Source organism: Hirundo rustica, chromosome 7 (genome assembly GCF_015227805.2).
Source record: "Hirundo rustica isolate bHirRus1 chromosome 7, bHirRus1.pri.v3, whole genome shotgun sequence".
Lineage (NCBI taxonomy): Eukaryota > Metazoa > Chordata > Aves > Passeriformes > Hirundinidae > Hirundo > Hirundo rustica.
In genome coordinates, this window is record NC_053456.1 from 16,182,371 (window position 1) to 16,208,867 (window position 26,497).

General features: G+C 39.3%; 2 protein-coding genes across 4 annotated transcripts in view; both read right to left on the bottom strand.

The window, feature by feature from the left end:
• The window catches only part of PLA2R1 (phospholipase A2 receptor 1), a 46,456-nt gene extending 32,103 nt beyond the window's left edge, over positions 1-14,353 (bottom strand). Inside the window, exons 1-3 of one of the 3 annotated variants that reach the window (XM_040069447.2) lie at positions 14,258-14,353; positions 2,702-3,085; positions 322-489 (exon numbers count right to left, since the gene is read on the bottom strand). In XM_040069447.2, coding sequence (XP_039925381.1) covers positions 322-489; positions 2,702-2,984 — 451 coding nt within the window. In that variant the 5' untranslated portion in view covers positions 2,985-3,085; positions 14,258-14,353. Of the gene's footprint in view, positions 1-321; positions 490-2,701; positions 3,086-4,382; positions 4,471-6,192; positions 6,317-14,257 lie in introns of those variants that run through there. The other 2 variants (XM_040069445.1, XM_040069446.2) reach the window with 2 other exon arrangements.
• ITGB6 (integrin subunit beta 6) overlaps positions 3,020-26,497 on the bottom strand; it is a 41,162-nt gene continuing 17,684 nt past the window's right edge. Inside the window, exons 11-17 of the mRNA XM_040069449.2 lie at positions 26,002-26,419; positions 25,331-25,553; positions 22,584-22,681; positions 17,860-17,979; positions 15,839-16,005; positions 14,258-14,529; positions 3,020-3,085 (exon numbers count right to left, since the gene is read on the bottom strand). Of these exons, the coding sequence (XP_039925383.2) occupies positions 14,428-14,529; positions 15,839-16,005; positions 17,860-17,979; positions 22,584-22,681; positions 25,331-25,553; positions 26,002-26,419 (1,128 nt within the window). The 3' untranslated portion in view covers positions 3,020-3,085; positions 14,258-14,427. The remainder of the gene's footprint in view (positions 3,086-14,257; positions 14,530-15,838; positions 16,006-17,859; positions 17,980-22,583; positions 22,682-25,330; positions 25,554-26,001; positions 26,420-26,497) is intronic.

Sequence of the window (26,497 nt, forward strand, 5' to 3'; positions counted from 1 at the left end):
ACCCTTACATTATGTGTTCCAAAAGCTGCCTGTGTATCACTAGGACACAGAGGAGTCTGGCTGCAGGGTAGGGTCAATGGGAATAAGAAGAATAAGGTCCTTCTGCTACCCCCCGTAGTTTTGCTGTTGCGATGAGGACTTGAGTCTCAAAGGTCAAACAGGATAAACTATAACAAATTTGCTGAAGTCTTCCTTTGTGCTTTTTAAAAAGACATTCCTTTCTAACAGAAGGGAAGTAATCCAAATCCAGACTGTGTCCTAGTATTACTAATAAAGAACAAACTCTTGGAGGGGGGAGAGAGAAGACAAGCAACATCTTACCAGCATTTGGGCAAAACCCCCATTTTTCATCTTGCTCATAGTGAGTTGTTGTGGCACACCACTCAGATTCCTTTCCATCTTTAGTACACTCATAATACCACTTGCTGTTATATTTAAATGGAAAAGCGCATGGAAAACCAAAAGAATTTCCCAGCAAGGTGTATGTTTCTGGAAAGAAATGCAGAGATTAAAAGAATGCAGACAACAACAACAACAACAACAACAAAATTGCCTCCATATATCATTATTCCTATATTTAGCAGCAATAATTAAAAAAAATGTCTAAAGTAACTTTCAGATTTTAATTTATAATTGATAACATGGCATTACAGGTGTGAGTACAGTAAATAGAATATGGACATAATAACTTATTAACTTATTAATTTTTTCACCACAAGGCATATTCTTTTAACTTACTCCATTCAGAAAAAAATATCCCAAACAAAACCACAACCCCCAAAATCTGATCAATTAACACAAAGTCTGCATTTACATTTCAGAACAACCACATAAAACAACAGTTAGTAAAATCAGTACACACTCAGATGGAAATCCTACTTATTTATTATGACAGACAAGTAATTTAACATTACTCCCCTGCTTCTCCTACTCTTTGTAAAATGGATTTTTAACATGTTTTCCACTATCTTTGTCATTCTTTGGGAAAGGAAATGTACAAGACAAAGGAATATTAAATAGACTTCTAAAAACAAGTTTTTATCCCATGGAGAATAACAGATAGCTAAAGAACAGCTAAAGAATTGACACTCCATACATCTGTTACCACAGTCAATGCCTTACAAAATATTTAAATATTTTCCTATTGTACTTCGATGACCAAAATATAGACAGAATCCAGTGCAACTGAAAGCTGTAAAAGCTTTATCTCAGTCAGCATCTCTTAAACCTCAGAGCTTCCACAATTACTCTTTGAATGAAATTGTTTATCAAAGATTCTACATTGATAGCTTTAAGACCAAAGTCCTTCAACTACAGAATCAATACATACTGCCAGGTTCCTAGAGGTTTCTAGAGTAAATGGCTGACTGTGCACATATAAAAGAGCAGTTTACACTTTGTAAATCCCCTTTTGATGTGAACAAACAGAAAATACAAGGAACACGTCAAAAAATAAATCAAGGTTGCTTTTCCGTCTTCCTGCCACCATGCTGCCAGTCCTGGCAAGAAACCAAATTCAATTGCTACAGACCTCTTACCACAGTTACATCTATTTAATTTTTTTTTTTTCTTTGAAGGTAGATATCCCTCACACCCCTTGCTTGGTGGACTAACAGACTTGTTTGCCTTTGTATGTGCAGGAGTTGTGGTAGAAGGTGGAAAACAGAACCTGAAAGTGAAAGAGATTTTGCCAACACGATTAAATACTTTGGTCCTGAAACTAGGCTAGAAGTGCCTGCCTAATGCGGATCCTCTCCTCACCTCTCTGAGATGTTGCAGTAATTGGGCTAAAACAGGTCTACTTTCATCTCACTATGTGTACATGGCAAATGTGTACAACTTTTCATGGATTTAAATATTTTCTGTCTGGTCTTAAGCATAAATTCCATTAGGTTTTAATAAAGAGGCTGGGCACTGCAGTACTTTCCCAGTTATCACAGGTCCCAAAGAAGAAGTTTGGTGAGGGCAGAGGCTGAGCTACACCTACAGTGGAAACCACTAAGACCAGATCTCAATGCCAAACACCCAGTTCAAGTGGTGAAAATCAACAACTTCAGTCTGAGACAGTGTGCAAACATCAAGTCTTTCCCTCTCCAGAAATGCTGAGGAAGGGGTAAAGGTACAGGCTGTCTGTTGCTGTTTGAAGTCAGTGGGCTTATCTTAGTCCTTAAACCTGGAAAACTGTTCAGGTCTGCAGACCTGGATCTTGATGTACATTCCTACACCTTCACTAGCTGTATAGCAGGATTTATCACAATTCTGATCTCTGTTTCAAAGTTTGGCATGTTCAGAGTCCAGGTGGTGAACGTTGCAGACATTGGTCCATGCACACTGCAATTACAGACTGATTTTCAGTGACAGGAACTCCAAATCCTTTCTTATCTCTCTGGGTTTATCTGATAACGGAAGCTGCAGGACAGGCAACAGCAAATCCTTAGTAACCCTTTTAATTTTACAGGTGACTTGAAACGAGCATTTCCTGGTTTGCAAGGATACTGGTGGGTTTGGGGCTCAACTTAACAAAAGAATATCAGTTGTGTGGTATGCTCATCTCAACCACTGCACATAAAAAACCCCACAGACTTTGAGTCCCAAACCACAATAGAGACTGGAAGGGGTCATAAGCACCTGACCATCCTCCAACAGAATTTCTGAAATTTCTTTTCCTGTCTATGCTTCTTTGACAAAATTTTATTCTTACCTTGAAATGGGTGTTCACAAAGGTCTTCATCGTAGGACATATACTGTTTCCATTGACAAGTAGATTTTTTTTTTGCCACAATATGTTTACTGTCTTCAACTGCTAATTTGTACTCTGATACACCAACCAATGCTTTTCCATCACAGTTCCACCATAATGAGTATTGAGTTGAATCACATTCAAGCATAGTTAGTGGCTGCTCTGGCTTGCTGACGTTCAGCCCCAGACAGGTACTGCTGCCTATGTTGAAAAGACGACGGTTGGACACCCACTTCCATAACATCTTTTCTGAGAGCTGACTGCAGTCTTCCAGAACAAGGCCATCTCTGTCCACTTTAATGCACAAGCTGGAATTTTCACTCTGGATAATAAATATCCCTTTGTCTGTAGGGGGAAGAAAACCCAGCAAACTTTCAGTCTGTAGAATACTGCAATTGATTAAACAGTATTAAAAGACAAACATTTTAATTACTATTTAGGAAGAAAACTGAAAATATCCATCAGAATACTGACACTCCAAAAACCTAAGGAGTACTGGTCTAAATTACTGCCAGCTGATTTTCCTAAACGTGTGGACTACTTGCAAGCTCACAAAAACAAAACCAGGTAATATTTCTCAAGTTGGATAGCCAAAAATAACCCCAAACAAAAACAAGAGGTGCCCAGAACAATCAATCATGTTTAAAGAAAAAAGCCACTGGTCACCAAGACAGAGTAAAGGTCACAGTAACGGAGCAAAGGTTGAAATAATACCAGAAGTCATGCTGTATACTGCAAAATATTTCCCAATTTAGATTGGGGAGTGCAATTAAAGTAAAAGCTAAATATTTTAAGACTGATGTTGCCATATTCATTCTTTACTCTGCAACTACAGAGAAAGAAAGAAAATAAGTTGCACTATCAATAGGACACAGAAATAGCAGGATTTATCTATACTGTTAGAACTGGTGGCCAAGGGTTTAAGTATGTCTTTCCTATTCGATACATATTGTTCAACCATCTGTGACTACCCCCCGCAAGAGCAGATGTTGTGGGGATAGCCTGACATCCCACATTTTTTGGAGTCACATAGAAATTCACTGAAATATGTGACATCATGTTATAAGTATGTGAAAAAAAGTCAGCTGTTTAATGTCTTGAGAGCAGAAGTTTAACTGATCATATAGACTGAAAAGAAAGAGGGCAGCTGAGGGACTGGAAATCAGCAAAATGTAAGCCTGTAACAGCTCAGCTATTTGATTCACTCAGAAATCCACCATGATAAATAACACAAGGAGTTCTGCCCACATTATATGTGAGATATTTATTTCATGCCTCAGGAGATTATGTGTTGAGAACCTCAGCAGCACTTCCATTTTGCCTTCAAATTTTACTGTGATAATTTCTGCCATGCATACTTTCAAGTTTCAGTAATTCACTACACCTAGCATACTGAAGCACTAATTATGATAATAAGAAATTCCTCTCAAATCGACATAGCCCAGAAATAAAATAAGAGATGCAGAGGTCCACCCAGATGCTTTTGTGCATAGAGCTTAGGTGTGGCCCTAAAAAGGGAAGATGTTTCAAGCAGCACAGTGACCATGCTGGTAACAGGCACAAGGAGATCAGCTCAACAATATAATGTGCATACAGCAAGCAGAAATGAGAGGATATGGATTATGGAGAGGTTTTTGCTTACAGATCCTGCATAGAACCCATTATGACTCTCAGAGAGGTGACACTGCTAACAGTGGCTGTTTCCCCCATGGCAATAGAGACTGGCCGTCTGATGCTGCAGGAGCAAGCCCGTATGACTGGCAGCAGGTGAAAACCAGCCTGATAGAAGAAATTGTGTCTTTCAAGCACTTGGCAGCTGTCCTACATTAACTCCTTAACCATTTAGGGGTGAGCAAGTTTCCTTTGACCCATGGTAACTCTTACAGCTGTCAGGTGTTTGAGCTCACTGAATACCCATCCGACACTGAAAGATACCCAGATTTGCCCTCTGAGTTTTCCATGAAGTTTTGCAGTCTGTACTGGTTTCACCCTTCTTATCCAACCCAGTCCTCCATGGGCAACACAGGTGTCTCTATCTACATGACCAGAAAGAGTTTCTGCCTCTCTTGCTAAGGCTATGTCTTTTCCACAGCAGTCTTATCTTTGCTGACCAGAAAATGCACTGTTAATTTGTTAGATAACTAAACATTGGGATATAAGCACTAGTAAACACTGATTAATGAGGTTAATTCACCAGGACACTGGGATTCACACGTAGCTTGTGAGCTTGACAAAGTTAATCTACATCCACAGCACAGTCCCTAACCTGGGGTAGCGGGGGGGAGCAAAACCACAACCCAGAGGTGAAGTATTCTCAACCTTTGAAAGCTTTTATCTGTAAGGCTCTTAAGAGTTGCAATGAGTGGTGAGAAAAGATAAGGTTCTTTCCCAGTGTACACAAATAACCCATCTGGATGATCTCTGTGAATAACGTCCCTTTTTCATTCTGGGTCGGTTTGTGCCAAGAACAGCTCATAATTCTTGAGCCCCCTTCCAAATGCGGTTTCCATTCCCCACACACAAAATGCAATTGGCAAGAGAGCTGTGCTGGCCTGAAGACTGCCAGGAAACAGCCAGCTCGCTGCAGAACTAAGACATGAGGGATGGCAGGCTCAGTGACAGCTCCATGAGCTCCAGCTCAGCTCTGTCTTCAAGTAGGGCAATGAGACAACTGAAGCAACATCAAGGCTGGGAATGCCTCCAGGTTCACCTCCTCTCAGTTTACAAAGCTACGCCATTCATTTTACAGCTGCTCACATGGATGGGTTTTGTTACAAAGCTGGTGTCAGGGAGAGGTCTGTGCCCAAAGTTCTGCAGCTGAAGAGCTGCAAGGGAGTTCTGTGGCGGCAGAGGACCCAAAGAGGACCCAAAGAGGAAAGGAGATAGTCCATGCTTTAGAAACTGAAGGGGTGTAGTCTTTAGAATAGATCCACTTCTCTACATCCAGGCCCCTCCACACAAGGACAAGGTGACAAGAAACATGTTTCCAGAAAAGAAGCCTGGAGCTGATGTGCAGCCCCAGATGAAGAGCTAATTGCTGACCAGTACCTCCAAGTTCCTGTTTACTTGGGCTCAACACAGCTAATCGGGAATAAACGGCTGTAACAAAACTAGGCGAACAAGATAGCTTCATTTCCTTCCTCCTTACCTCCCATTTCCTTCCCTCCAAAAAAGCAGTGAGAACTGCTTATGTGATAATAAAGAAAGTAACTGGGATTTACTGGAAATGAGAAAAAAACCCTATCCCCATTCTCTCCGGGTGCACGGAGGACCGCAAAGAGCAGCGGAGCAAGAAGCAGCGAGGACGCGAAGCAGAGCCAGCGCGGCAGCTCCGCGGGCTCCTCTCCCGTGCCCGCCCCTGCTCCCGGAGCGCTCGGCGGGGCGAAGGGCTGCGCTGGGACCCCGCCCGCCGCGCCGCTCCCTCCCCAGGGCCACCCCGAGGCGTCACTCACTCCGCAGGGAAGGCACCGCGTCCCGGCCCAGAGCGGCGGCGCCGCGGCCGCCCAGCAGCAGCAGCAGCAGCAGGAGGAGGAGGAGGCGGCAGCCGGCCAGGAGCCGCAGCCGCACCGCCGGCATCGCCCCGGCGCTGCGCCCACTCCGCTCCGGGAGCGGAGCCGCCGGCCCTGCCCTGGGGAGGGCAGAGCCGCGATCCCACCCCGGCGGCGAAGGAGGCGCGGCCCCGGGGGCGGCCCGCGGGATCGCCCCGTGAGGCGTGCGGCGGAGGTCGGTCGTGCTGCTCGGGCCGTCTGCCCACGTCAGAGCTGTGGATTCAAGCGGACGAAATGCTCTGTAATAACCTTATTTTCCATCTGAAAATACCTGCTTTCTCTTGCCTGTACCCCGAGGACTTTTATCTTTAAAAGAACCAGAAAACACATAGAGACGCTGGCGGCGGGAGGCCACTGTCCGCACAGTCCGTGTTCCCAGGTTCGCTATTCCGCACCTGAAAGTCCTCACTGTCCCAGACCCCACTCGGGAACTTGTGTTTTTAGCTAGGTCATCTTTGACCTCGAAGTCATTTTATGTTTTGGCATGGGGCAAAATAATTGCCATCTTCCATTTTGTTCATCTCTGTCTTCAGTCTAATATTTGCAGGAGCTGCCCACCTGGGGCTGAGTTTCAGTCTTGCAGAAAGTCAAAAGCAGAACCTCTTGGTTAAAAATAGAGTAATTTTACAGGAATCCACAGGACCGTTTGCTTTTAATGTGCAAAAAGCATGTTTCTAGTGTGTTCATTATGCATAGCAGACAAGTAAGTATATAAACATGTATGAAAGTGTAAAAACAAAAAAAAAGAAATGCAGTGTTGGAATTGAGACAGTTCTGCCACGTCTCCTTCAATCATGATACAAGAATGGAAAACAAAAGCCTCTGGGCTTGGGGAAATTTCTTTCTTGATAGCTTGGTAGAAGGACTTGAGAAGCAAGAGAAAAAAAAAAACCAAAACCACTTAGAAGTAGATAAGTGGAGGAATTTCTCCCCATTTAACAAGTGATAAAATTATCTGACAGAACAAACAGTAGGAAATATTGCTGCAGAGGCTGGTCTAGGAGTGATCTGACTTGTAAGACAGAAGGGTTGGAACTCTCATGGAGGTGTGATGTACCTCTTCTCAGGAAATCTTGCAGCCTTCTGAAATATTCAGATTCTGTGAGAGAAGGTTGTTAATGAGCCATTTATGAAAATCTGGTCATTCAGACCTGTCTACATCTCTTCAGAAGTGTTTGGCCACTGCTTTGAGTACTGACCTCCAGAAAAGGACTCTCTTGCTGGGTCACACTGAGAAATTCAGCTCTGTTCATGATAGAACATTTAAAAATAATGGTGCCAGAGAGCAAAAATGAGGCTGCTGTGGGAAGGAGCCCCACTTCAACTGGATTTTTCTCCTGATTTCAGCAAGATCAAAGTAATCACATTCTGATTATGTATTCCTAATAATTAACTTATCAAAGTATTTTTGTAAATATTTTGCTACATGCAAATTAGCAACTTATTAATTCTAAATGGTTTTCCTTGCTACTTTTTCTTTGCTATCCAGTTCTTTCTCCTTGACTGAACAATTTTTTACTGTCCTCAATCTATTTTGCGCTGACCAAACTGGTAAATTCTTCCTAGTGCTGCTATAGTTATACTGACCTGGCTATTTATAGCTAAGGTATACTTATTTACAATAATAAGACATCTTGGCTGGCATAGTGGCTTGTAGAACCAACATGATTGGCAACATTTTCTGAAGCAAACTTGATGGCAATTTATAATGCCTTGCTCATTAAATGGTATAACTTTCCAGTTTTGGGAGGTGGGGGGGGGGGTTTGGTTTGAAGTTTTATCTGTCTTCTTTAAGGTATTTGCTTTAGTGATTTGGCTTATTTTATTTTATTTTAATTTTCTGTCTGGAACCCACTTTCTGTAAATAATTTTTTCTTAATTTCTTTGTTGATGGCCTGTTCTCTTCCTTTATGTGTATACACATGCATATATGTGTAGGTATATATATATATACACACACAAGCATATACACATACACATATGCACTAGTTTGAGCTGATCTGCATTTGCTGTTTAGATACTCTGCACAAATGTTTAATTCCTTCCCTTATCTTTTCTTAGACTTCACCACCTCTGTGAGATCTATACAGAAATATGAATCCAGTGCAAGTTCATGACCTGTAGCTACAAATAAAAGCCGTCATTAAATTCACATTAATTCAATTTGCTTACAAACCCATTGTTTTTGAAAGCACACACACAGATGCAGCGTGTCATGTGTTCAGCACTTCCTCACAGAGTAATTCCTGTACATAATCTGGAGCCTGAATACAGGTCTTTTTTTCCCCAAGCAGCTAGAGTGGAGATAACAAATCAGTGAATACCCAGAAAAAGCCCAGAATCCCTTGCATTAACAGTGCCCAGCAAGCAATAATTCCATCTTTTTTGGAGGCACTGACCTACATCTTCTTTGAATCTGAAAAATGACAGTTCCCAGGCATCTCGAATCCACTTCCCAGTTTGCATTCACCTTCCCTTTCACTTAAAAATTTTGCTGTTTACCCCAGAGACAGAGCTACTCTCATTTATCAGCTCTGCCAGTCATGTTACATCTGGGTACAGTCGCTGCTCTCACCTTCCCTAGCTCCTCTGACACATCCCAGCCGTGACCAGTGACACCCTTTTTCCTTTCGGCAGCCCCACCTGTGCATTTGTCACACCACTCCAGTCTCCCATGCTCCCAGGTGATGGCTGCAGCCACCAGGCTCTGCAGTTTCTGTCCCTGTCAGCTCACATTGGGTAACATGACCTTACAGAACAGCCTGGACTGGCCAGTTTCAGGTAGAGTCAAATCCCCTCTTGTAAATTGCCAGTTTTATGTTCAGTAGTCAGAATATGTTTGGGGTTTTTTTCCCTAAATGTGACTTCTTAGTTTTACTTGTTAGCTGGCTAGCTTCAGGATAGAAACTTCTTTTTCAAAGTGAAAAATTCCTTTAAAAGGTGACAAGAGCATTACTATGAGTTTATGCTTCTAAATTCTGATAAATAGCTGCTATTTTTTACAGGCACGAAATGGAGAGAGTTAGAGTCACCTATGTGACTCTTACTGTGCCACATGAGCCCAGGTGAATCCTTACCTTTCCAAGTCTTCCATCCCTCTTCTCCCAGTAAATGCTCACTTGGCACAAGTCTAGAACACTTTGTTATAGTATATGATTTAATAATAGATGGAAATTTTACTTTTACTATGAATCTCGCATGTCAGACTGGCTGTTGATTGGCAGTTGTATCAAATTCAATAGCAGGCAGATGTTCATGTAGTTCATTTGCTATGGCATTACGGGGAAAAAAATCCAATATTTAAATACTTGCCATAAAACACAAATGGCTAATGGGGCCAGAACTGCCTCTGGCCCATCCCACTTTGTTTCGCAAAGACTTTCTTCACCTTATCCTTTCCATTTGAGGTCCTTGGCAAAACCATGCCTGCTATGTCATGCATCCTTCAATGTAACACAGTCATTTTTTTGCCATTCTTGTTAGTACCATTGCTGTGAAATCAATAGAAGAATGAAGTAGTTTTTACAAAGACCTGCCACCAAAAGAATGCCTAATGTGTTCCCAAAATAAAGCTATTAATATTACACCCTAGATTTACTAGAAGACTGTGAAAAACTCAGGAAGAACAGACAACCACTAACAAAGTACTATCAGTCTAGTTGGAAAAAATTTGACTGGGTGTAACACTTGGAACAAACATATATGCTTGCAGAAATTCTAGGGCATAAATGTTTGCTCAGTGCTGACATGATTTCACAGGTTGGGAGAGGGTGTGCCTTTGCACCTTGTACACTCCTTCCCACAAGAGCTGATCATGTTTTCTCAGACACGCTTCTATGCTCCAAAATTAGACTCCAAAATCCCAGCTAATATAAAAAACACTTACTGTGTTCATTAGAGATTATATCCAGGAAGAGACCCAAAGAAATTTTACTTTGCCTCTTTCTTTAACCAATTTCTTCTCAGGTGAAATAATCCTTGTATTAAATACTTTGCTTTGTATTCAATAAAAATGAGTAGACAGATTTTTTTGTTATCTTCAATATTTTGCCTTCTGGTAAATCAGGTATAGAGTCAGTCTCATACTTGAGGATTTATGAACCAATATTGAAGAAAGGACTAAATAGAAAATATGCACTTTGCTGTGTATTTCCAAAAATACATTGCTGCTGTTACCCTGACAGAATGGGTGGATCTTTAGCTTTAAGCAACTTGTGCAATTTAGGGATCTGTACAAAAAAAATCATAGAATGGTTTGGGCTGGAAGAGAACTTAAAGATCATCAAGTTCCAAAGAAAGAAAGAATGCCATATGCCTTCAATCAGTGTTCCAGAAATAAGCTGCTTGCAACATTCGTCCATTAAGTCATTTCCTTGAAAAGTTAAAGGATCACAAATGAAAAAAATCTAGACATTAAATTTCATGAGCTGTCTTTTAAAAGCGTGGAGGAAAATAATTTCTAGGGCATGCCAAAACATGAGAAATTTGTTAAGATTTGTGAAATTGTGTGAAAACAGTGATAAAGACACATACCAAAATGGAAAATGAAGAATGAACAAAAAGAAAATGTATCATAAAATGTTTCAATTTTACAATATTTATTCAAGGTCAAATAACTCTTTTTTTACACATGATGAATGATTTAACGGTTTCTTTCAAATAGATGAAGCTAAAAATTTTTCCTTCTTTTTATTTTTAGACTGTGTGTGATAAGTTTTGGGGGGCAATAACTCCATTATACACACTGCAAAACAAGCTTGAACTTCTACATAGAGTAAGATGAGGCATGGAGAGTATTGCACTTGACACCCGAATCTTTATCCCAACTCATTACCCACTAGTTACATTACAAAACAAACTTGAATGCAGTCTGGACATTTACAATACAAATTGACATGCACCTTTATAAATCAAATGAAAAAGTATCCATTTAACATACATTAATGAAATTACTATTCTATAGGTTGTATGAGATATACAAATACCATAAAATTGCTAATGATTATTCTTCTATTCATTTTGACTCATTAGTGAATAGAAGTATTACTACTGAAAAATGTTTTGGCCACTCTCAAGGTCCAGCCTCAGGTCAAAACAGTGTTTGTGAAAACAGCAGAAAGACTTTTCATCCCAGTTACCATGCACAAACTCGCTTATAGCTTGGTGGAGAAAAAAATTTTAAAAATAGAAAAATATGAACTTTGATACAAACTCTACAAGATGAAAATGATGTAGCTAACAGAACGGGTTGAATACCAGTCTTGTTTCTAGGGTGAATGTCAAGTGAGATCTTCAAAGTTCTTGAAATCTGGGAGTTTAGTCAAAGTTTATGATCTAAATTAATGTCGTTAAAGGATGGCTCATATGTATGAGTCGAGTTATTTGATATCCCTCAATAATAGAAACCTTCCTCACCAAGTCCTTCTATATTCTCTCTTCTGATGAATTCTTAATTTTTTGAGTGATTTCCATGCTGACAACTTGGAGGGTGCACAGAAAATTTATAGTACAGTCAGTCACAGCACGGAAATTACAAATCATCCTGCCTGGCTCCAGTACCTCTTTGATAATTTGGAGAGAGATTGTTAGGAGGAGCTATTGGACTGCAAACATAACAAATTGGATCTCTGCTGATGATCAGAAGACACAAGTGATGGGAAGAGGGTGGGAAGGTTTGTGAAATGTGATCTTCTGTAGAAACAGGGAACGTAGAGCACCAATTGTTTGATATGAAATGCAAACACCACTTTGTTATTAACATTTGAAGGCTGAGATATGTTGGAATATTGAAATGGGCAGCCTATGAGAGAAAGGCTGTCAACCCCAATATTGAGCAGCAAAATCAGATCTCAGAAAGAGAACTTAAAAGATATTTAATAAACAGTATCGATTTTTATTACTTGAAAAGTAATAAAAATATTTTAATTTATTTCAGAGAACGTTTATCATTTGATGACTTCTACATGAGAAACAAAAGAGTAACAGATAACCTACCATGAGTGAAATCCAGATTTCCCTAGTCCCTTAGGCAATCCTCACCCAAGGGGAGTCTGAGCAGATTCAGGGGCCAGCTTTGCATCCCATGAGTTTATCCAGCACCAGGGAAACGGGATTTGGTCCCACACGTAACTTGCACTGATATCTGTGGGAGTCTAGTGGTTGGAAGGGCCGCAGACGTGAGCCTCTATCTGTGCAGTTTCCACTCTGAGATATGCAGGAATACCGGAGCACAGATGTGAATCCGTTCCAGTTCAATCACGGCCATCGCTTCCATCGCACTGCTATTGTTTTGTACTTAATGCATGGTTCTAGCATCACCATCTTTCCAAAGGCATCTGATACTATTTCTCTTTGCACAGATATATGTACTAGAGGTTCTAATTCATTGATAGACAATATTAACCTGTTTGTTTAAACAAAACAATCTTTGTAGACGAAAACTAATAGTTTCACTGAAACTAGATCCACATCTGTAGCCAATGACTCCAGTAGGCTTTGGATCAGGCCCTAAAACAGGCATGGGTCAGAGCTAGCTAATATACCAGTCTCAATTCCAGAAATTGTGGAGGATCTGGAGACTGAAGGTGCACAAGCTTGGTAAATATTTATTACAAAATGGTCATCAACTTTTTCAGATCAATACTTTTTTCAGATAAAATTCCCTATTTACTTTAGGGAATGTATGTGATAGTTTGTAACAGTGTCGAAGTACCTTTGATTTCTAAGTTTATTTTCATATGTACATTTTTAACATCTGTTTAAGAGTAACAAAAAATGCAGCTGAAAAGTGTTATTAAAAAGTTAAGTTCATTATTGTTACCTTAAAACAGCCCAGTGTTGTAATTTTTCTATGCCAGCTGGTTAGCTACTTTTATAATTACTTTATGCGGTGTCATGCATGCTAAAAGATTACAATTTAAAAATTCATGGCAAGTCATTCGTAATTAGCTAAAATGGAGCTTTAAAAATCCTTATTAACATAATGTATTGAAATCCATAGATCTTTTCGTTGTTTAGTTTGGGGAAAAAAAACTAAACCAAACCCAAAACCAAACAACCCAGCCCAAAAATGCATAATAATTTATTATGCACAAGAATGAGTAGTTTGGCTGCTGGACATTGGAAGAATCTCACAATTTTGGCCATATCAACAAAAGAGTACTGTCTTTGTGCATGACAATAAAACTTTTGTGTGAACATTTCTGCATGTAAAGGACTCCTGAGCCACTTTTGTGATGGTCCAGCATGTGAGGTGTATTGTGAACACCCAAATAATTTACAGGACGTAAATGGTGAAATGGAGTTCTGCTAATCCTCTGGTTTAAAAGTGTTTCTACTGGGGTCTCTAATTTACAAATATTTACCTTTTTCTCTGTACCGTTTTTACTAGAATTTTAAAGGAAAAAAAAAAAAAAAAAAAAAGGCAGTCTGTGCCTGGAGCAGAAAGCAACTGCAAGTGAATAAGCCTTGATTGGCTTGATTTAACTTTTTCCTGAGATAACCTCAGGGCCTAGGTCCTTAAAGAACATCAAAGAGCAACAAGGAAAAGGAAAGAGAGAAACAGGACAAGAAAGAAGAATTAGAGAATAAATGTTTCCCTATAACTTGCATTTACAGAAGACAGGAAATATCATTACTTTTTTCTTGTGAGAAACTATTCAGTCACACAGGTGATATGAGAAAGCTCAATCCTCAGTAGCTTAAACTACATTCATGGAAAAAAAAAAGTTATCTTTTCTAAATTTAAACCAGCCCACCAAATAGACTCATACAAATGCATTCCTAAACACTTATTTACGGGATTGTGTGTTTGAACAAAGGAGTATAAATTTCACTATATATATCTAATTTAACAAAAAATAAGCTTTATAATCCTCAGTATTAAAGACAAAATTATTTGTGATGCCATTTTTTTAAGATGTGGCCTTTCACAATAAAGGGTCATTTAAAAAAAAATATTTCTACTAACCTTTACTACTAATAGGTTATCTTTATTTGTCCCAACACAAGATATATATTTCCTAACAGAATGGTTATACCACTGCAACTTGCAAACAAATATCACATAATCAGCTGAGAAGAAACATGTTTTGGTTTAGATTTCCTGCCAGTAAAACTAAGTTTGTAGTGTCGGAGGTGCTAATAGAAATCTGCAGCCATGGGCCTTTTATGCTTATCTTGATTCTTGTACGTCACATTTTTAAAAGTGGTTGTTGAGCCTCTGTACAGTGGATTTGTTTCCTAAAAAACAAAAACATAAAAACAAAATACCCAAACAAAAACAGATTAAGTGGGAGTCACACAATATTTGTATAGAAATAATGTTGTATCTTTGAGGGCTTTAGAATAGCTTTCAGTGGTTTGCTTATGTTCCAAGCCACAGCAATTCAGACTGATCTGAATTCAGGCAGCACAAACCAGCCTGAGGTCAGGAACACGCTTTCCTTCACATCAGTAATGCACATCATCAAACAATACCTCATCAGAAGTGTCCAATACAATTTGTGTATCAAATCTGGCAGTTGGACCATTATAAAACCACAGAGAGTGTCTCAGCAGTTAGATGGGACTTGTCATGGTGCTCTTGTCACATACAGTACCTACTTTGTGCTGGGAGAAGGGCAAGTCTCAGCCAAGTTTTCATCCTGGCCTCTCTTCAATCACTTCCTAGCCTTTCCTCTTGTGACAGAAAATTAAAATGCTCCTATGAACTGTATCCTTCCCTTCCCTCTTACCACACCTAGCTCTCCTGGAGGATCAAGAAAACATTCGCAGGTGGCCTTGCCTGTAAGTTAGTGATTTTCCCCAGGTCAAAAGCTGAAAGGCTGACAGTGCTCATTCTTGGAAAAAGTTGCAATCACAGGACTTTGTAGGAGAATGGAACTGCGTGAACACGTTGCCTGTCCGCCTGACACCCGCCAGAAACGCTTACTCAACATGCTTTTTTTGAAAAGATCCTCAGAAGTCCTAAAGCTTTTGCAAAAGGGCAGAAAAATCAAGGGCAGAAAAGAAAGAAGAAAAGGGAACATGTGGTGTAAGCTTACATTAGATGCCCAGAGCTATAGATAGAAAACAAGGCCTGGATTTCTCTGTCTTTTCCCCTACATTTGGGACAGTTCCATTCACTTCTGTTTGGTGGGAGTGGGCTTGGATCAAAACAGAGGCCAGCAACAACCTCCCTTTCCTAAAGCTCTGCTTTGGGGCAGAAGAGTACACCTTGGATAATCATACAGGCAGAAAACAGCATTGGTAGGATTAATCAAAGACTGGCTACTAATTGAAAACAATTAATAAAAAACCCAGTTATCTACACATTCTTATATGTGGAAGAAATTTAACCACAAGATTAAACACTAGATAATTTTCATCCATTAAAGAATCATAATTTTACTTTATAGAATGCTAAATGTGGCAAAAACCTACCGGCAAAAACCTACGGCAAAATCTATGAATTTAAAAGAACAAAATCAAGACCCAGAATTTTAAAGGCAGTTGAGCATCATGTAACCAAACTAAAGAACCTTGTATAAAATCAATGTATTTCACATACCGTTTGCCATTTAACTTTTGATTTTTCTGCTTCAAACTTGGCCACCTCTTTTCGGTCTTGAACTGACACCAGTAATTTCCATATACAAAGTAAAACAATGCCAATGAGAAGGATAGCAAGGGTGACACCCACCACTATCATTGGGATATTTGGATGCTGTGCACAATCTGTGGAAACAAAAGCACTTATGACTGTGGATAACCAATCAATAACTTTTAGGCAATAAAAAACAGCCAAGAGATGTGCTGAGATTCTCATTTGCTGTGAGCTTGGCATGCCTTTTAATTCAAGTTCAAGTTATTTTTCTCATGCTAGCTTGCTAAAGGGTTTGTGAAAGCGGCTGAAAAAAACTTCATTAAAATGTTATAAAAATTATCTGCTAACTTATTCCACTGCTCTTCTACCATGACAATTAGCAGGTGCTGGATACAGACACAGATTCTGAAGAGGAAAGTCAGAAAATTGATTTCATATCTGTTTCAATATGATTATAAAAAACAGGGCTGAGCTGACAAAATCATGAGTTTTACAGTGTTAAGGCTGGAGCTCTGGTTCAATCAACTGATATTCAGTGGGTTGCAGAAAAAAAGATTCTAGTGAGAACGATGTCAGGGTAAAGTCACCAATGCTATTGATAAAATAGAGGAAACTGCATTTCTCTCATGAAAATAATGAGGAAAAAAATCTTTCCGATTTGTTGAAAATGTTGAACTTGGCAGTTGGAAGGAATTTTGCATTTCAAGTTCTGCAATAAACTTTATGATAAAATACGTCAGAGAGTCAGAATTAAAACTGAAATTGTTCCTTCACTGAAACCCAAAGAAGTTAGATTCTTTTAATATTAGAAAGTACTGTCCATGAAAGTTGGTGAAAACTGCTATTTTACAAAATTTTCTGCTGAACTATGGTTTCAGAACATTTAAAACTTCATTTCAGTCTGGATTGTCTTACATGATTGCATTTCACATTTTGTTTTTTTGCTTGATGGCCTCAGTTAACTAATTCTGAGGGACTCTGGTTTGAGCAGTGGGCTGGTGTTCTGGCTACTGGTGCCACACTGACATCAGTTCCAAGAATGAAATTGTATTTCTAGAGAACTTCTTGAGGTCTCATCCCAGTTCACATTTTAAGGTCCAGGAGCAGAACAGCAGATGACAGTGAAACTGGTTATTGTAGTGTTGTGGGAGGGCCATTACGGAGAGGTCAATGAACTGTGCCTCCTGTAAGACACTTCTTCTTCTTCTTCTTCTTCTCCTTCTTCTTCTTCTTCTTCTTCTTCTTCTTCTTCTTCTTCTTCTTCTTCTTCTTTTGTTTTGGTTTTTGTTAAATCTACTTAAAATGCATAATGAAGTGTTTAATACAGATAAAATCTTACCTTTAAATTCTTGTACTACCTTTGTTACAAGCATCTTTGCTGTACTAGAAACCTATACAAAACCAGAGTAATGTTCTTATGGCAGGAGCTGGTTTTTTGGTTTTTTTTTTTTTTTTGTGTGTGTGTGTGTGTAAAGTAAAATCAATTTCTTTCTCACATATTTTTTTACAGAAAGGCTACACAAAGGCTTAACAAAATAAACTCCATTTGTGGAAACAGAAGGGAGTTACAAACTGCACAGCTTTGCCTAAAACATAACTAATATTTAGTATGAAGACATCTTTTTTTTCCCTGGGAGAGAAATTATTTAGTGGTATTTGCTGAAAAGTAGTTTCTGTGTTCTCAGAGGGCTTGGAATGAGATGACCTTTAACGTCCCCTCCAACCCAAAACAGCAAAAGCTTTTGAAAAAAATGAACTTATTCTTATAGCCCAAGGATCATTCTGCCCATTTTTTCATGAAAGGCCAAGTTTTTATGTCACTGCTGCATTAAATAAGTACTCGAGGAGCTCCTTAGTTGGGCAGAGAAGAGCTACAAACACAAGGAGGTGATGTGCCGCTTCCAAGAGCTCTGCTTCTAGCTCACCAACCTTGTCTGTGGTTTTAAATCAGATTTCACCTACAAAACCCAATATTCAGTGCTTACCTTTCTGTTCTATGCCGTGAATGATTGTCCTTCCCTGTTCATCCACAGCCAATAGAAATGTGGTTATACATTCATTTTCCCCCTGCAAAGAGCAGGAAATGGATTTATCCTCTGAATAATCTGCAGAGGGAAGGAAAAAAGTAATTCATCAGATCAAATGAAATTTAACCTTTAATAACCAGAGAGACTGCTGGCATCATGTTTGCCATAGCCTTGTCTACAGATGGTAAAGAGTGAAAGACAAGAGCAGAAACACTCTCAGAATTTCTACTAAATTCAATGGCTTTTCTTCCAATCCCAATTTTGTTTAGTTTCTGATTTTTCACTTATATCCAGATGTTGTCAATCTGCACTGACCATCTAGTGAACCTTGTTACTTTAGTGTACTGTGAATTTCAATGAATTGGAAGTGCTTCCAAGATTCTTAACTGGCAGCTGTCTAGGAAATGTAATAGCCCCAAATTGTGGGACAAAGTATCCAGTGAAACAAAGTAGGTTCCTTCAGTTTGCAGCTACTCCTGCCACCTCTAGATCATGTTTCAGAAGTAGATATACATCCACCAAGCAGCTATGGATGCTGTTAAAAGGGCTGCCATTCATTTCCTACACAATAGGTGCCTCAAAGGTCACTGTGTGTCCAGTGCTGTTAAAAGAATAAATAAAGATTAATGACAGAAAACTGCCATTCTGGGAATTTTGTAACGGGATTCCAGATGAAGCAAATAAAGTGACCTGAGATGGCAGTCTGGCCCCATTTATTCATCCCTCCACTTACTGTTGACTACATGAAAATTTAATCCATTTTTTCCTTTCAAGTTAATCCTAACTGGGGAGCTGAGAAAGATTCATTCAAAGGGAACAGAGACACAGAAGGAAGCTGACTTTGAAGGACAATATAAAGCAAATACGGCAACCAAAAAGTGAGAGCCAGAAATATCATCACTGGGAGTGTAACTATAATATAATGTTTTACAGGGAAAAAATACTTTATACCTGTGTGCAATGATACCTCTGGGGCTGAATGTTTATGTTTTCATATAGTCCATTATTTGAGTATCACTGGAAGTCTAGGTATGCTTTTCAATATATTTCAGTCAAACTTCTTAGGATTTATTTTTTAGAAGAAAGACAATCAGTAAGCTTCTCAAGCCTTTCTTTAAAATAATTGTCACTGACCATTATTTTCTACCCATTCAAAATTCTTACTGAAATTTCACAAGCAATTTTGCTAAAAATCTTAAAGTCCTCAAATTTTAATATGAAGAGTAATTGAATAGAAATCAGACAAGAATAGAGCATTTTAAAGAAATGTACACTGCATTAAAAAAAAAAGTGCTTGTTCTATTTTTTCTTTCCCATTTTGCTTATTATCATAAGATTTGGTCTTATAGAAAATACTATTAAACACCACAGAAAATATGGAAGTATTGACCACCCTGCAGTCCTTTTCTCTGCTTGATATAAAAAGAGAACCCTAGCTGGTTGGATTTTAATTGAAACCTGTGTTTGATTTGAGCCTTGTATTTAACCTGCTGCTGGTCCTTGGTGGCAGAGGAATGTGTTATCTGCCAAGGGGATGGGCAGGCTAGAACTGCTGATTTAACAAGTTTTGGTTTTGTTGGAAGGGCCACGAACTGCAGACTTATGGCTCTTGTTGGCACGTCACAGTTCCAGTAACACTGTCAAAAGTTTTGCAATGTTTGTACTTTCCCAACTCTTTTAAGCAAGCAGATCCAAAATACAAACTTGCTTACAAAGAAGGGGGAAAAAAAAAGAAAAAAAAGAAAAAAAAAGAAAAAAAAGAAAAAAAAGGAAAAGGATAGTTATTAGCTATGCTGAAAATGGAGAAAAACTTGCAAAACTTGCAAGCATATTCCAAATATCATCCAGAAGATAGCAACTGCACATAGATTAGGTATTTTTACATGGTAATTTTTTACTTAATGTCATACATTGAAACCAAGGGGAACAGAATACTGATTATGTGAAATGATGTAGAAATGAAAGCAAAAATTCCAGTTCAAGCTATTCAGAATCCAGCTTATGGTTAATTTTTTATTCCTCTGATGATACTTTTAGAATGAGGGATCACTAAAGAGAGACCATTGCATATGTTATTTGCAGTTTATCAGCATAAAAATTTGCTTAGGTAGGTAAATTCCTGTAATTTACATCTGTGTAATTTTCTGCATTCTGCAGTGAATCGTCACATTCTTCTGCAGCCTAATTCTAGTAATTTAAATTCTATTTGAAATAACTGGAGTCACACTGGAGGAGGAATCAGGTAACAGCAGCAAACAGGAGACTCAAAGCATGAAAGACTGTTTCCTAACAGATACATTTATAAATAAGATTCAACAACAAAAATGTTGACTGTAAATTTAAATGTGATTATGCCCTTTCCTGTTTGCCTTTTGTTCAACAAAATGCTTTTTGTTGAGCAGAGTTCAGCTAGCTTTGACTCCTAACAGAGCAGCGCTGATACAGAGGTTTATTCAGCTTCCAGTACCCACTTTGCTGCTGCCCTGGGAATTTGTGAGGCATCAGCACTATGGGGTAGGAAAAACCTAGGCTCTCCAAGGAAAGTATAACGGTCCCTGTTGGGTTTGGGGCAGGAGCAGCCTGGTGCCCTGTGGCTGGGGCGGTGGCAGGAGATGCCTTTTCGAAATTTTTGTTCCTCTTGCATAGTGAGTAGAGCAACAAGAGCTCCTCTCACACCTATGTGACAAAGGGGTGATTAGCTTAATTAAAATGTGCAAGTATTAAAAGTGAATGAAAATAAAAGTTCAAAAGTGGTACCTGCCGTGGAGATAAGCCCAGTAAATGTGAAGCCATCAGCACCTGCAGAGCTGCTGGACTCGCCATGCCCTGGCAGATCCCTGGGCTCACCTGACCTCCTGCTGCAGGGGAGCAGGAGAAGAAACCCCTGACAAACCCAGAACCAAAGCAGGGAGGTGAAAGCCACAACTCAGAGCCTAAAATGGGCGCTCCCAGGAAACAGGAAAATGTAAAGCCCACGCTTTCTTGTTGCTCCATGCTTCCAGTCATTGTATTGCAACATCCACGTGCAAAAGAGAAACAAAACTTTTGAAGCGCTAATGTTTTATTTAAACAAGAACTTTTACTTTTTTCTGTCCCCAAAAGCCTTGAAGCATTAAATAAATTAAAATATAAACCAGAAAGAAGTATACTACCCCATGAAGTTGCTGAATAATCTGTCTTAAATATTATGTGGTATGCTAGGTATACCATTTTCAGATTGGTGGGTTTTGTTCAGGTAATATTTTTATTCTATTGTAATTATGTAGCTATTATTTTAAAGTTTAGTTTATTTTTTCTTTCAGGACTTCTTGATGAGGCTACTACACAAGCATTTCAAGCATTTCAGAAGAAACAGTTTTCAACAGCTGCTTTTTTTTTTTTTTTTTTTTGAGGCATCTGGATGTGAACATGAAGGTTGCAGTAACTTAAATGCAGTAAATAAATTTTAAATCTAAAGAAGTGGCTGACAGTCCCAATCAGAGAAGCACAGGACAGGGAAAAAAAAGGAAATATGCAGGAATAGGAGATGATATTGTCATGTTCATATTCCTGTGATCTGTGTATGTGAACAGAACCATAAAAAAGGCTATTTCTTATCTTGATTAGCCTTCATTATATTTGAAAGTATAATGTTTTATATATTCCTAGCTACAAATATCTGCCACCTTACAAAAGTAACCTGAAAACTTTACTAACTGAAGAGATACAATAGAAGTGCTTATATAGATATATTAAGCCTTTAAATATATTTTTATATTTATAAAAAATGCTGAAGTATTCCCATCAAAAACAAAAGGCATAACTTTGCTGGATATAGGTTTCCAAGAGCTTGCAGATAAAGACATTAGACATGCACACAGCATTCTGCATTGTCATCCTCATTCTCACATTTGCCTTTAATGCTTATGAAACGTCTGTGATGTGGATGTAACTAGCCTGTGTCCTGCCTTACTTAACAATTGCTTGTGCCACAGGGTTGGGACTAGAATTGTCACTAGAATAAACATAGACTGCCTGCTGAGCAGGCACCTTCCTTCATAGAAAAAAAAAAAATGCATTTTTTTGTTTTAAAGGTGTTATTTTTGGTTACTTTTGACTTAGTGGGATTTGTTGGGGTTTTTTTCCTGACAGTACTATTTTACTCAGGATTAATTCCTATTCCAGAAATTTCCATTGATGCAGGGTACTTTTGAATTAAAGCAAACAGCTGAACGATGTTCTTAGCCTTTTGGAATACAAGAAATATCTTTGCCACTGGTTAAAGGGCTGTGTTTAGTCACCAGCTGTAATGAAGAATCTGCCTAAGGACTGGAGTCAGGTTTTGTATTTGCAAGGCTGAAGAAGCCCCACTGGAACTCATGGTACAGGCATAACTTAAACTCAGGAACTTTCATCTATCACTGGTTTGCAGGAGCTGGTATCTATTAAATTCTATACTTTCCTGCATAAACTACTTAGAAAATAGGCATGATCCAAGGAATTAATTACCTGGAAGGGTTTCATCAACCCTCTTCTGCATTTCCTACTTGCCTCAGAAGAACCACAGACAGATAGTAATTCCCTTATGACCCATAATATAATTCCACAGCAGAAAAACAAAGCTACTTTCAAATATAAAATTACTGAAAGTGGAACCTCCTGCTATCACACACACAGAAGAAAGGAAGACTGAGTATACCAACCCTTTGCCACGCTGACAGTTGCATCAACCAATTTGCATTTTTCACTGCAATCTCCTTGTGACTTGTCATCAGAAGCCAAGTGACATTCCACACAGCTCCTGTGGAAAATAATTCAGCAGCTCATCAATCTCTGCCTGCCACAAAGCAACAATACAAAAGCCAGTATGTGTGCATCTGCATTTTAAAAAGCAGCTAAATAAAAGGTCTTCTGCTATGGATATAGCAATTCTCAGGAATATGATAGGTACTGCCCCCAAAAAATCCTAACAAAACAAAATGAAAAAAACCCCGTCCTGAATAAAGGTATTGTGTATAAGTTCTGTCTTGTCTTCTATTCTCTCCCAGTTTGTTAGCTACCAGACAGAACCCCAGGCAATATTAGTCATGTAGGTCTATCAAAGACATGTGGTTACTCACATGTAACATTCACCTTCAAAAATTAAATAATAAATATTCAGAACACTAAATATTCTCACACTAAATACCAGCTGAAGGAATTCTTATCAGATGAACAATATCTGAAATTGACTTCAAAGAGACCAAGCTGAGGCACCTATTATGAGTCTGCCTTTGTTGCAAGTCTATTGAATAATGCATTAAAACCCTTTTCAGGTGTCTCAACAGTTGTGTCTTGAATATGATTACTTGTCTCAGGAATTACTTAGATCCTAATTATACTAAAGAAACTTACAGTTTTTTTGGGGTTTTTTTGGTTGTTGTTTTTGTGTTTTTGGTTTTTTTGTTTTGTTTTGTTTTTTTGGTTTTTTTTTTAATTCAGTGGTGGAATCATTGAAATACTATTTAAAAACAAAGTCTAGACTAATTTCTTTAGAAATCTCCCTGTAAATCCATTGAGGATTTTAATAAACCAGTCTTTATTAATGGAAAATAAAACAACAGACAGAACTCATTTATGAACATTTCTGATAGAAAAATGTGTTTGCTGACTTTCCACAAATAGCTTCAGCCAAATTGAGTGGCTGAGACTGAGAAGCAGCCTGAAGGACTGACTTCATTAAAAAAAGAAAAAAAAAAAAAAAAAAAAAAATAAAAAAAAAATAAAAAAAAAAATGAAAAAAAAAAAAAAGAAGGAAATTAGAGGAGAAGAGAGGAGAAGAAAAAGGAAAAAGGAAAAAGGAAGATGAGAACTGCAACAAAACATTAAAAAACCCAACCAGAACCCTGGCTATCTCCTATCTCCTGTAACTCTGTATCTCCAGTGTAACATTGAGTTACATATATCCATGGGAATAATCTGAGCCTGCTGAGTTTATCTTCAGTAGATGGAGGTGACCTTATCCCCTGCTCTGGAAATGGTGAATTGTAAATGTGAGTGGGTAATCAGATAGCCTCTATCTCATGGAGATAAATTCAGCATTGGTGGTGGTTTTGTCATATTCAACATGTTTCTCATGCTACACTCTCTCAGCTGCCTTGCCATTGATCTCTATCCCCTCTGACCTGGTCTTTCAGCTCTTTCAGTCACCCTACCCAGGCATTCCCAGTGTTCTCTATTTTGGCTTTTTGTGCCCTGTGTTTCAGCAAAGGGAAGACACTGAAACAGAAAGAAAAGATCCAACATTGCATCCAATATACATGTTTTAACAGGTTAATGTAATGCCTATCATGTAACTTTATATGTTTTATTCTTTGCCAAATTGGGCAGAGCAAAGCAGCAGCATTGTCCTTTTTATTTAGAGCAGTTGCTTGCAGAAATTCTCTTTGAACATACCGAGAGGCTCAGTTTTCCTAGGGCAAATTTAACAGAAAGAGACCGATGAATTAATCACATCATAGAACAGCTTTTCACTCAGATACACTCTAGACTGCAATGATAGGTATGAAAATACAGTGTTGGAGAGAAATGGGTCTCAACTCTGAATAAGGAGACAGGACATCATCATGAACCATGCAGCCTAAACTGATCAGCACTCAGAAAGCAAAGCCAGGGTCATTAATAATGTGTGTTCTGTGAAGCCTAACCCAGCTTCTAGCTTAAATTTCTGCTGAAGACTGCTCCATTTGGAATGTAGCCCTACAAGAGCTCATGCAATACAAGCATGAGCAATGGTGTACTTAGAGTGGTCATCTTCACAACTTGTGTATTTTTTGGTTGCTCTTCCTGTCATGCACCATGGCAGACACCTTCCATCACAGTAGGAAAGCTACATAAATTGAGTATGCTCAAGTTATGGACAGAAGACATTTCACCATTTACGATCAATTTATCATCGACTTATACACGACATACAGCTACCCACTTATTAATTCCTAGACTATTGTCTCATTTATTTTTCTTACACCTCTTTAATTCAGCCAAGCTTAACTGAATTTGGACTATGAATTTGCAAATGTGTGAAGCTTGAGTGGACAATATGACCTTACGCATCCATATGTATGAGAATTGTAATACAAATCCAAATTTTTTCTGTGAGGCCATATAAGTGTCAGATAAGGCCACCATTCTGATTAGTTGTACAGCCAGGGACAGCAGTGGAAATGTGAAGTTTTACCTGTGCTGCTTGAAATTGACTTAATTGTTTTACATAAAGTCCTTTTGTACAAGAGTAATGCTCATGAATGGTGGATATATGAGTTGTGATTACCCACCTCAAAGTACAAAGAAGCTCCTGGGTTCTGGTGAGTAAATCCAATTTACAGACATGGCAGTAAACACACTGCTGGGGCAGTATAGGAACAGATACCTGGATGATATAAACATCAGAGGTTTAAAGCCAGCACCTTACCGTCTGGAACTGCAGGGATCACCGCAGAGAGGGCATCTTTCACATATTTGGCCCGAAGCCCCTGGATGGGTGCAAGCACATGTCCCGCAGATGCATTCACCTCTCCCACTGCACAGCGTCCCATCCTCAGCAATGCAGGCGCTGGTATCAGTTGTGCAATTACAGTATTCACCAGTCCATCCACTGTGGCACTTGCATTCCCCACAGTCACAATCACCATTGCCTGGAAAAAGATGTATTATACTTCAAATTGGTCACTGATAATTCAAAAAGGAGCTGAAGGATGATCTTTAAAATTATTCTCTTCAACAGAAAATATTTTGCTCTCTCCGACTCTTCTTGCAAACATCTTTCTTTCCCTCCCAGAATCTTCAGCCTCAAATCAGAGGATCAGATTTTTGTCTGGACTGGCTCTGTTCTCTTTACTGGACTCCCCTGTGCAGATCTTGTCTCCTGGCAGTCAGTGCATGACCTAATTTGTAAATACTTCCAATTTATAATGGCACAGCCGAAACTATTTTAAGTCTAAAGACCGTTCATTACTACTATCTTTGTACGGAATCGATTGCAGCTGAGTATATGATGAAAATACGAGTTCACGAGCTCGCAGCGAGGGCTGAGCCCGTACCGCTCTCGGCGCGGACGCAAAGACCAGCACCCCGGGCCCGTACCTGCGCACTGCAGGCCTCTGTGCCTGACGCAGGAGAAGTCATTGCACTCGCAGCGGGGCCCGTACACCTTGCCGTAGGGGGACGGGTGGCACAGGCACCGGCCGCAGTAGCAGTCGCCTCTCCCGCTGCAGGAGCTGTGCTCGGCAGGGCCCCTGCAGGAGCTGGCGCCCAGGGAGCTCTCGTGGCACTCGCAGCGCGGCCCCACATACCCGGGGCTGCACACGCACACCCCGCACTCCAGGGAGCCTTTCCCTTGGCTGCACTTCGGGCTCTTCTGCTCGGCCTTGGCCTGACAGCTGCAGCTGCAGAGGGGATGAATTTCCATCTCCAGCATGTCACTGAGCCCCACAGGTTTTATCTTGATAAGCCTTCTGTTTTTCTCACAAGAAGACAAACTTACAGTCACGTTGAAGGAGACCTGGAAGAGAGAATGGAGGCTGTTGGGAGAACAGGGAACTCTGCAGGGTGCTCAGGAAGGGCATGAAGAGGACAGAGC